This window comes from Acomys russatus, chromosome 1 (assembly GCF_903995435.1).
Source record: "Acomys russatus chromosome 1, mAcoRus1.1, whole genome shotgun sequence".
In the NCBI taxonomy this organism is placed as follows: Eukaryota; Metazoa; Chordata; class Mammalia; order Rodentia; family Muridae; genus Acomys; species Acomys russatus.
In genome coordinates this window covers 23080146-23091993 of record NC_067137.1, presented here as the reverse complement: position 1 = coordinate 23091993, position 11848 = coordinate 23080146, and the positions used below count along the sequence as shown (strand labels likewise).

The following is an 11848-nucleotide window of genomic DNA, read 5'->3' as shown; positions in this document are numbered from 1 at the left end:
CCTGTTCGCCTCCCTCACAAAGGAGAAACTGAACAGCTGGACAATGTGCAGGGTGAAAAGTAGTTAAAAGTCCGTGTCAGCAGCAAGAGCATAGTTAAAACCAACGAGGTTAGATCGAAAATTCTAGAAAAGAAAGAATGGTGGGGACAGCTGTTTGCATAAGAATAATGGCTGTCACCACAGGGCTCTCATTCTGCAGTATGACTGATGAGCTTTGTCATGTTTGCTAGTTCTTATCTTCTACTGGATTCCCAGTGGCTTGGCCCAAAATAAACTAGTGACAACCTGACATCTATAGTGACATATATGTATGTGAGCGTATGCGGGCTTTGGAGCTTAAGCAAAACATCTCAGCGTCCTGCCTCTGCAGGGACATTAAAGTGGCATGATTCTCCTCAAGTGCCAGAGACATGGCTGAGAGAGCTAAGACGTGTGGCCCCGCAGTCAAACAGCTGGGACAGTACTTTGGCCTGATTACCAGGCCAGTATCACAGTCCCTCTGCCAACAGCGGCTTAGTCGTTCTGAGACGGTACAAAAATAATGCCAATGTGAAGAGGAACTAGGTTAAGAACCGTGTCTCTGAAATTAGGAAAGCCCTGCATATAAGAAGAGTCCGATCACTACCATGGAAACATGTAAGCACCAAGGCTTCCTGCTGGATAGTGCAGGTCTGCACTGAGTGGCCTCCTGCACTTAAATCTTCCTCATCCTCTTCTTGCAGCGCTGGTTGAAAACAGGGGAGGACCCCATGAGACTGTCAGTGGAGTGGGACCCATAGCTGCTGTCTGAGTCCTCAGGGCTCTGTGGGATTCCAGCTTCACTCATCCCTGACATTGGTTCCTCAAAGACATCACTGCCCAGCACCCCGTGTGCAGACACATTGCCCTCTTCGCTTTCCTGAGGCTCCATTTTCACATGAGCCAGGTTCCACAGAGGAGAGGCATTTACCTCTGCACCTGGAAACAAAGGGCAAACCATGAGCCCCGCTGTGAGCCAAACACAGAACACCTGAATACCCCACCCAGGCCTGACTAGCGTCCTTTACGCTCTTTTCATTGCAGTTCCCCACATCGGTTGAGGGTGTCACTGTTAGTCTGTGGTTCAAAATTCCACCCCCAAATCACCAACTTCCTTTTCACTGTCATTCTGTTCACCTTACCTGTGGGGCAGGTGCACTTAACTACCCCCATTTTCCTACACTAGGAAAGTAAACCTCGGGGGAAAGACTATGTTCAAAGGCAGATATGATTCCAGGCCTTGGGTAGTTTACCCTGTCCTCTCTCTGTATGGTATACACATGAGCCTGTAGGTACGTGTACCAATCCATACATATGTGGAAGCCAAAGGATACTGGGTGTCTTCTTTTGTTGCTCTCTCACTGCCCCGACCTGGAAGCTCCCTGTTTTCGCTAGGCTGGGCACCCTGTAAGCCCTTGGGATCACCTGTCTCTATTTCCCAATATTGGGATTACAGGCACACATAGCCAGCTATACCTTTGACATGGGTGCTGGGATTTGAACTCTGGTCCTCATGTTTGCACAGCAAGCTCTCTTACCCACTAAGCCATCTCCCGAGCTCCCTTTCCTTCCTGTTATGGGGCTGTCTATTTTTCTGCCTTTTATTTGGGAATCTGTCTGGGACTCTCTTGCCTTTTGAAGACTTTGGTCACCACATGATGCTGAGTCTCCTGACAAGGGACATGGTCCTTGGTGTCCCCTACCCTTCTGCATTTCCGTGATGCAGCTCTGCTGTTAACTGTTACTTCTTCCCCAGAGAAAATCGTCTTCTCAGCACTTCTAACACTGACCTCCTTTTCTTTAGGTCACATTTGAGGATTTGATATTTAAATTTCTTATGTGTTTATGTTTGTAAACAACTAAGCTTCCCAACTAATTTGCAACCTAACTGACTGCAGCGAAGCCGGCATGGGGTATAGCATAGTAATGCCAGCAAATTGGCAGGCTGAAACAGGAGAATGTGAATTTCAGACCAGCCTTAACAATGAAACAAATCAAAGTGTGATTGCCTAAAACTAAAAAAAGGAATGGCCAGTTCTCCAGGCTCTGAAAGTCGCCAGGGGTGTGGCCTACCATCGAGCAGCTGCCCCCAACAGGGCACAGCAATGGCTTCATTCCCTTTCATCTGCAATTTGCTGCAAGTTTCTATCAAGGAAGCACAGCTGCCTTAAGCCGGAGTATTATAGAAGATTCACTCACTACAGCAGCCTGTCCTGCCCATGTCTGCTTCTCCAGCTTAGACTACGATTCTAAAGTATCAGTAGTGTGAAGACGGGAGAGCCAGAATCAACAGGAACACACCTTTGCTCCTTACCTGAAGCCTGTGGCGAAGCCTCCACCTCTAGGTTGGATGGGAAGCGCTCGCTCTGAGCCCCAAGGACCCCAATGGGTAAGGACTGGTCTCCAGAAGCAAGGTCAGCTTCCAGCTCCTCACTAACAGGAAACGTGATGTCACTCACGGGCTCCTCCTTGACCTTCACAGGCTTAGTGTCTTCTGTGGCCTTCTCAGGGTTGACAATCCTTTCATACTCTTCAGAGAGCTGTTTACTAATCTGTTGGCAAGCAAGAGTTAACTTTTCAGGGGCCATTTTAGAGTGAGAGTGGAGTTGGCTCCGGGCAACCCAAGGAAAACCCAGCAAGGCATGAGCTAACATATGAGTGACACTTTGTTTTTCTTTCTTTTTGGTGCATGTGCACATGTATATGTACGTGTGTGAGTGTGTGTGTGTGTGTGTGTGTGTGTGTGTGTGTGCTCGCACGCACATGTGTGGAGGTCACAGAGCCATCGCACTTGTCATTCCTCAGGTGCTTCCACCTCCAGGCGTCTGTGTCTGAGAGAGCGGGTTCCAGGCGTGTGTGTCTGTCTCCCACCTCATCTCTGCTGGGATTACAATGGTGTGCCACCAAACCTGGCTTTTTACACGGGCTCTAGGGATCCGAACTCAGCTCCTCATGCTTTACCCGGACTTTACTAACAGCCAGCCTGCAAGGTGAACTTTAACACCTTTACTGCTGGCTGGGTGGTGCCGCAGAGGCAGGCAGGACAGCCAGGGCTACACAGAGAAACCCTGGCAGGGGTTGCGGCAGAGGGGGGTGGGGAGGCAACAACTCTACTGCTAGGGCTGGGGTGCAGGTCAGTGGAAGAGTGTGCACTTAGTGTATGCAAGGCCATGAGTTCAATTCCAGCACCACTAAACAATAAAGACAATTGCTACTGCCAATGGGAAGAAGAGTTTAAGGAGATGAGTCTGAGTTTATGATAGAGGCATTCAGAAAATGTGTCAGAAAATGTTTTGGTTTTTCGAGATAAGAGTCTCTCTGTGTTAGGACAGCCTTGGCTGTCCTGGACTCCTGAGTGCCTCCTGAGTGCTGGGATTAAAGAAATGTGCCACCATGCCCGGCTCAGAAAATGTTTTTATCATTAATTAAAAGTTACATAAGGCAGCCAGGCACCACTGCATGCCTGAAATCCCAGCACTTGGGAGGTAAAGGCAAGCGTATCTCTGTGAGATCGAGGCCAGCCTGGTCTACAAAGCAAGTCTAGGACAGCCACAGCTATTATACAGAGAAACTCTGGGGAAAAAAAAGTTGCATAAGGCAAAGAAGCCAGTACTGAGACAAAATATTGCACTTTTGTCTATAAAAACTAACAATTGGGCTGGAGAGATGGCTCAGAGGTTAAGAACACTAGCTGTTCTTTCAAAGGTCCTGAGTTCAATTCCCAGCAACCACATCGTGCCTCACAACCATCTATAATGAGATCTGGTGCCTTCTTCTGGCCTGCTGGCTCACATGCAGGTAGAATACTTTATAAATAATAAGTAAATCAATCTTTAAGAAAACAAAAAAGCACAGCAATTAACTGGCCAAGGTGTCACATACATGAAATCCCACCTCTTAGGAGGCTGAAGAGAAAGGTGCAGAGTTAAGCTAGCCTGCTGCATAGTGGAATTCTGTTTCACCACAGAAATCCCCAAGCACCCGGCACATAGACCCTAGAGGCCAACCCTGAGCAAAGCAAGCAAGCTGGATCCTACCAAAGCCTTTTATTGGACGCTGCAGGTTACTGCTCACTCTAAGTGATGAACTGAAAGGACCAAGAACTGGAGAGATGGTGGTGCTCTAACCCCAACCCTGCGGGCGTCCTTCAGGGCCGCCAGTGGCTTTGTTTCATTTTCAACACACTTAATGTTACTGAAATTGTTGTGATTATTACTTGTTTGCCTCTTCTTGCTTCCCATGAACACTGCAAGCTCAACAGTTTACTCCCCTTATAAACTACTATCTCCCCCAACGCCTGACTCCCAGTGCGTCCTCAGTAACTACTGTTGAATAAAAACATGCTAACCACAGTGTCTGTGTGTACTCCTTCCAGAGGAAGTAACAATGAATGGAGTATCCACTGACTGAAAGAGGTCTTGATGTCTGAATGCGCCACTGGCGAGGACAGAGAAATAACGCAGGCCCATAGTGGGTTAAATTCACTCTGCTCTAAGCCCCTGTGTGACGCACTCCAGAACAAGTGTGATAGACTGCAGAACTCTCCCAGCCTATGGCATCTTTGCCCACATCTCCCAAGTCACCTCACCTGTAGCATGTAAGTGTGGTAGTCCTTGATACGGTGCTGCCAGAACTTCTGGAGGGAGAGCACACTGCCAATCCCCACTTCGTGGAACACCTGCTCCATGACGTCAGGGAAAGGGGTGTGCCCCAGCAGGGCCTCCCGGTCTACAGCAAAGCGCAGCAACTTAGTGAACTTCAGGCAGTACTCATGAGCCACGTCAGTTAGGGTCTCCAAGACACTTTCATTGGCACAGTCAAAGCCTGCGTGGGCCAGGATTGTGGCCACTGCTTGGTAGAGGAGCTGCCGGCAGGAGTGCCAGCTCAGTTCAGTCACTGGTTCTCCTTTGCCGCTGAAAGAGGAGACGAGGTAGTGTCATTTGTGTTCTTGCAGAGGATGACCAGCCTGCCTCACTGAGTTTTACAGTTCCAGTAACCCTTGGCCCAGCTTTGCAAAGAAACAGCCACCTTCATCCTGCTCCTCTCAGAGCATGAGTCAGCAACCCAATGTCATATTTCTGAGCCTCCCCAATTACACAGTTTCAACAGGCAATGGGAGCACAGGACAACAGTGCAGGGAGCACAGGACAACAGTGCAGGGAGCAGACGTCCAGGAACTGGAAATAGACCGCTGTGAGCCACCAAGAGGTGCTGGGAATCAAACCTGGTTCGTCTGTAAGAACAAGTATTCTTACCACTATGCCATCTCTCCAACCCCTCTGAGAATTTATTGGCTTTCTGCCTCCCTTAGCAAAGGTAATTATTTTATAAATAAAACTAAAGCAGAGAAGAAAATCGTTGTTCCTTGGTTTATGTCACCACCCTCTGTAGATGGTGGGTGCCTGAAGAGCCACTCATAACTATTATCTGCAAGTTACACACAGCTGAAAAGACAAGTACCAGCTTTTCATTCAGTATGTTCAGGCCAGTCTCTCTGGGTCGAAGGTCAAAAGCATCGGAAGTGCCTAATAAAGAGCTAGCCACGACTACTGAATTTGAGCACTTTTTGGACTTCTTTTTTTCCCCTTGTAGCGTTAGGATCTGAACCCAGGGCCTGCCGTGTCAGCAGCGCTTGACCACTGAGTTACATCTACAGCCTGCACATGGGCTTCTTGAATGGAAAATGAGGCTTTAGCTCCTTGTAGCTGCTGTGTATTTTTCTTAAACAATTTCTTAAAATATGTATAAAACAAACTAGGTTCAATTGTGTGTGTGGCACATGACTCTAATTCTGGCACTCTGGAGGCAGAGGCAGGAGGATCTCTGTGAGTTCGAGGCCAGCCTGGTCTACAAAGTAAGTCCAGGACAGCCAGGGCTACACAGAGAAACCTTGTCTTGAAAAACAAAACAGAACGAAAAGAAAAGTGTGTGTGTAGGTATTTGATGCACGTACACACATACAGAATGCATGTAGAAGCCTACACTGTCACTTCTAAGGAAATGACAAAAAAACCACCTTGATTTTGAGGCAGGGTCTCTCACTGGGACCGAAGCTTGCTGATTAGGCTAGGCTGGCCAGCCAGTGGGTCCCAGGGATCCTCCTGCCCCTGCTTTCCTGCACTGGGTCACCGCCATGTGCTACGTGCCCAGCTTTTTAACTGCGTTCTCAAATTCAGGTTCTCACGGCAAGCATTTTACTGACTCGACACTCTCCCCAGCCACTGACTTGTCTTTTGAGACAGAGTCTCTCCTTGGCCTGCAGTTCACTAAGTAGGTTAGCTGACTGGCTAGAGAGTCTCAGGGACGTTTGTTTCCTTGGTGCTGAGATTATAAATGTAAGCCACCATGCCTGGCTTTTTCACATGGGTTCTGGGGACAGAACACAGGGTCCCATCAAGCACTTTACTGACTAAGCCATCTTCCCAGCCCCTAGGGATGATCACCATTCTTCTTAACAATTAACACAGAAACGTGACAAAAACATACAAACCTGTTGTAATAGCATGAATTTAATGATGGCTGGGAGGTGGTGGCACACCTTTAGTCCTTGCACTCAAGAGGCAGAGGTAGGTGGATCCCTGTGAGTTAAAGGCCAACCTGATCCACAGAGCTGGCTCCGAGACAGCTAGGGCTACACAAAGAAACCCTCTCTTGAAAAATAAAACAAGGGCGGAGAGATAGCTCAGAGGTTAAGAGCTCTCCTGCTCTTCCAAAGGTCCTGAGTTCAATTCCCAGCAACCACATGATGGCTCACAACTATCTACAATGAGATCAGGTGCCCTAGCTGGTGTGCATACAAACAAAACACTGTATACATAGTAATAAATAAATAAATCTTAAAAAAAAAAAAAAAAAAAAAAAAAGAAAAACAAAACAACAACACCCCCAGAAAGAATTAATATGGTGAACAACATACCATGTTGAAGGAAACTACATTGCCCTCAAGATGTGACTATAGTGCTGACTTTTGTTTGTTAGAGGCATTTTACCCTTCCTTACTGCTGGGCCTCTGACCTACCACCACAGTATATCCCTGGCCCAGTTTTTACTATTCATATATCAGTGTATTGTTTCACTTCTAGTAAAATGTCTGGCATTAATAGACACCCAATAAATGCCTAGTGTATTAGAAAATTAAAAATACAGATGGTGGTGGTACACGCCTTTAATCCCAGGGAGGCAGAGACAGGCGGATCTATGAGTTCATGGCCAGCGTGGTCTACAGAGCTAATTCCAGGACAACCAGGACTACACAGAGAAACCGTGTCTCAAAAAAACAAAAAGAAAAAAAAAATTAAAGACTAGTTTGTGAAGACTCGGACTAACACTTAAGCTAGTCTTCTAATGACTTGAGCAATGTTAGCCACGTCAACGACTCTTATCCCAGCTTTCTCGTGTACAAGTGGAGATGCTACTATAATCTTAACAGGATTATCGGGGAGATCACTTAAGAAAAACAAACAAGGGGACTGGAGAGATGGCTCAGAGGTTAAGAGCACTGGCTGTTCTTCCAGAGGTCCTGAGTTCAATTCCCAGCAACCATATGGTGGCTCACAACCATCTATAATGTGATCTGATGCCCTCTTCTGGCGTGCAGGTGTACATGCAGATAGAACACTGTATACATAATAAATCTTGAAAAAAGAAAAAGAAACAAAAGAAAATGCAGCAATGCTTTGTCTTACCGGTAAAAGTCACTCTCTGGGTCACTGTGCCGGATCTGGAATGGTGCGTTGGGATTTTTACAATCTAAAGGCTGGAGGTCATCAGGGAGAGGAGGTGATCCAGGGCAGGAGGGAAGGGGCTCACTCTCTTCAGCCTTTACCCCCTCTGTCTGCTGCTGACTCTGGGTCTGAGCTGTGGCAATAAGGCTGCGAAGACGTCGGTTGTGCTGGATCAACTGAATGGTATGGATGGTGAGGCTGCATGGCTCTGAGGGGACGTCCAGCATAGTGGGGGGCTTGGGCTTGCTGGCAGAGGGTTGGTGCAGGGGTGGGTCATGGACTTCCACCAGACGGAGCTCCCGAGGGAGCAAATCAAAGGAGCTTCTGTTGGTCTGTCCCGATGGTATTGCTATCTCTCCCCAGTGTCTCAACATTGTAGAGCAAGCAGAGACGAGCCTCAGGGTTAATACAGATGACTCTTAAAGGAAATGTGTCTCAGGCAATTGTAGAACATAGGCCTCTGTAGTGAAAAGTAGGAAGTTCAGGCAGTTCTGACATAAAAAGCAAGTTAAAAAGCACTTGGATAAAGGTGTTAGCAAAACTCTAGGATAAACAATGTTCTCCTTGAAGAAATGAAGAGAAAAATAATTGCTAGGTGCCAATCACACAATGACAATTCCTCTTGGACTGAAGTACAAATTTACAACCAAAGTCATTAGCTCATGAATAGCAGCAGTTGGCATCTGGGACTCTTAACATACATACTGCCTATTTCACGTCACAAATGCATTACCAGAATACCCATCATGCCGAATCCTGAGCAAGCTACAAGGCATGAAACTTAAATGGTAGGTCTGCAATATTTGTGAACATTGCGACACAATGCTGGCTTAATAGGGAAAAAAAAACCCAACCCAGTAGCATTAGAAATACTATCAGAGGGTCAGATGTGATGGTGCACGCCTTTAATCCCAGCAGAGGTAGGCGGATCTCTGTGAGTTCAAGACCAGCCGGGTCTACAAAGAGAGTCCAGACCAACTGAGACTACATAGAGAAATCTGTCTTGAAAGAAAAGAAAGAGAAAAAGGAAAAGAGAAAGATTAACAGATAGTGAGACATAGTTCCCACCTTTAATCACAGCAATCAGGAGGCAGAGACAGGCGGATCTCTGAGTCAAAGCCTGCCTGGTCTACAGAGTGATTTCCAGGATAGCCAAGGCTACACAGAAAAACCAGGTCTTGAAAAAACTAAACCAACCAACCAACCAACCAAAAAATACTAATAGGTGCCTTTTATTTTGTGCTGTGCCTGAGTATACTTTAATTTCTCCTCGTGAAAACAGGCTTTATGTTTCCAAAGCCTGATATACAAACGGAAGAGTGTAAGAGGTTTCGTGTGTGTGCATGCGCACGGAGGCTGGAGATCAACCTTGGTGTCATCCTCAGTAGCATCCATTTTGCTTCTTGACACAGGATCTCACACTGGAATCTCGGGTTTGCTGATTACTCTAGACCAGTGAGTTCCAGGGATCTGCCTGTTTCTTCCCTGACCCCCTCCCCCCAAACTAAGTTTCCAAGCAAATGCAACCATGCCTGGGTTGTCTATATGGGCTTTGGGGACTGAACTCAAGTCCTCAGGCTTGCAATGACAAGCACTTTATAGAGTGAGCTGGCTTCCCGGGCTGAATCTGAGAGACGTCCACTGCTGCCTAACTAGCACCCCCCCCTTCCTCTAGCCCAGTAGCTCTTAACCTGTCGGTCATGACCCCTTTGGGAGTGACATATCCGATATCCTGAAAACCAGATATTTATATTACAATTCACAACGGTAGCAAAATTATAGTTATGAAGGAGCAATGGAAATAATTTTATGGTTGGGATTCACCACAACATGAGGAGCTGTATTAAGGGTCGAAGCATCAGGAAGGCTGAGCGCCGCTGCTCCAGTCTTTCTCAGACTCTGATCTACGCTTAGCACTGTTGCTAGACTCTTTCTCTTTTTATGGTACTGAAGACTGAACACATGCTAGGCAAGTGCTATTACTGAGTTACACCTCCAACCTGGTTTTTGTCTGTCTGCTTGTTTGTTTGTTTTGCTTTGCTTGCTTGTTTCAAACTCCAGTTGAACGCATCCCATTTGCCTCTTGGAAAAAGTCAGAATTCTATGGCTTACTACCAACAAAACTTATAGTCTGTCTTCAATTCACTTCTCCAGATTCACTGCCTGTATGTCTCTTCAGGTTCAACAAATATCAACTGAATGAATCACTGTGTGAAGTTGCAAGATCCTTGTCCTGAGGTGAGGGGAACAGAAACAAAATATTGCTGTACAGCCGCATGCAGATAACTGTCACTTTAAAGGCATGGACTGTGTCCTGCAGACACACAGAGGGCCTTCCATTTGTTTGTTTGTCTTTACATTTACTTATTTTGGGTCTGTGTTTGGGTGTGTGTGTGCATGTGGAAGAGAGAAGACAACTGTGAGAGTCAGTTCTTTCCTTCTACCATGTGAGTACTGGGAATTGAACTTTGGTTGTCAGCCTTGGCAGCAAGTGCCTTAACCAGCTAAGCCATCTAAATGGCCCCTCCAGTTATCTTCTTTGCATTTATTTTTATTTTTATTCTTATTTTTTTTGAGCCAGGGTTTCTCTGTATAGCTCTGGCTGTTGAGGAAACTCTGTAGACCAGGCTGGCCTCAAACTCAGAGATCAGCCTGCCACTGTCTCCCAGACGCTCAGATTAAAGGCTTGTACCACCACCACCATGCCTTAAGATTTGATTTTTATTGCTGTGGATGTAAGTATACACCCGTCCCATGCAGGAGGCCAAGGTGATGTAAAGAGGGCATCAGACCCCTCTGGAGATGGAGTTTGAAGTGGCTGTGAACCCGCTCTCACATGGGCACTGGAAACAGAACGCAGGTCCACTGGAAGAACAGGAAGCGCTGCTAAGCACTGAACCACCTCTCCAATCCCACTACTCAGTTTCTTGAAAACGTCAAATCCTTTCGTAATTGACCCTTTGAGTTTGGGGATCTGCTAGGAATCTTCTGCCACCCTCTACGTCTCGATGAGACTTGAATTTATTCTTTTTGTTTGTTTGTTTGTTTTTTGTTTTTGTTTTTCGAGACAGGGTCTCTCTGTGTAGCCTTGGCTGTCCTAGACTCGCTTTGTAGTCCAGGCTGGCCTCGAACTCACAGCGACCCGCCTGCGTCTGCCTCCCAGTGCTGCACGCCCGGCCCTTGAATTTGTTCTTTAAGACAACTGAAATCACATAGCCCTAACATTTCTCAATACACACTCTTTCCTTGTATTCCCACATTGATTTGAATTTATCGCTGGACTTTAGTTGACTTAATTGTATTTTCCCACCTGTTATGGCTACCATCTTGGTAGAGTGTCCCGGCCTCTGTTAAAGAGTTACAAATATAAGCTAGTTTAGCTCCATTTTCTAAAAATCCTGTGAAAATATAATATTACTATTCCCAGTTTTTCAGATGTGGAAGCTATGGTCCAGTGTCATGCCAATATCATACATACAAAGGGTGAAAGAGAAACGGGGTCTTGATACCCAGATTCGTAAAGTCATTAAACATGCTGCCTCAATGATTTGTTTCGAGAATAATAAAAGAGTAACGTAACTAAAGAGAAATTGACCTCTTTCCTAACTTCACAAAAGGGAGTGTAGGTTCGGGAGGGGCTGGGGAGGGGCTCCTTGGTCAGGATCTACAGACAGGCTTAGGCTTAGGCGCCGTCCACAGGATCCTGGCAAGTCTGATTTCCAGGGCGGCAGTAAAATGGGGAGCACTAGACCTGAACCAGACAATAAAGCTCAAACACTCACCTCCTTGTGGACTACGCGGCTGGAGTGGACTACGCGGCTGTCTGACTCTGACAGGTCCGAGGAGCCGACTAGGTCAAGCCTAGGAGGCTAGTTTCTTGATTAATGGGCCAAGGCCACCGGAAGCGCTTCTTCCCATTCGCCCTTTGCCACAGGAAGTTATTACCAGGCTTTTGCAACGCCTGAAAACGTCCCCGTTCTGCACAGCACCGCGACAGCTTTTTTTTTTCTCTTCTTCTTCTTCTTTTGATATTGTGACTCCCTAGTGTTATTCACATCTTTATACTTCTGTGAGTCTTGAAAGAGGAACTCGCAACATTCTCCAAT

At 46.6% G+C, this 11848-nt stretch overlaps 1 protein-coding gene across 2 annotated transcripts; it reads right to left on the bottom strand.

The window, feature by feature from the left end:
* Positions 1-612: 612 nt before the first annotated feature.
* Positions 613-11689, bottom strand: Supt7l (SPT7 like, STAGA complex subunit gamma). Of its 2 annotated transcripts, none has more exons than XM_051171457.1 (6): positions 11525-11689; positions 9889-9975; positions 7704-8233; positions 4607-4931; positions 2333-2570; positions 613-957 (listed from the first exon to the last, which is right to left on the bottom strand). In XM_051171457.1, the coding sequence occupies exons 3-6, from the start codon at positions 8114-8116 to the stop codon at positions 695-697; spliced, it is 1239 nt and encodes a 412-aa protein (XP_051027414.1). In that variant the 5' UTR covers positions 8117-8233; positions 9889-9975; positions 11525-11689; the 3' UTR covers positions 613-694. The 2 variants fall into 2 exon arrangements, with proteins under 2 accessions (XP_051027414.1, XP_051027494.1); XM_051171537.1 differs by having other exon boundaries at positions 7704-8202.
* Between the last annotated feature and the right edge of the window lie 159 nt (positions 11690-11848).

What these genes read in the sequence shown, in the direction of transcription:
- Supt7l (XM_051171457.1), bottom strand. Translation starts at nt 8,116, where the DNA reads ATGTTGAGACACTGGGGAGAGATAGCAATACCATCGGGACAGACCAAC. An exon ending in CCAGAGAGTGACTTTTACCG is followed by an intron (nt 4,932 to 7,703) that starts GTAAGACAAAGC and finishes CTCCTCTTTCAG; the next exon opens with CGGCAAAGGAGAACCAGTGA. An exon ending in ACCACACTTACATGCTACAG is followed by an intron (nt 2,571 to 4,606) that starts GTGAGGTGACTT and finishes GCTTGCCAACAG; the next exon opens with ATTAGTAAACAGCTCTCTGA.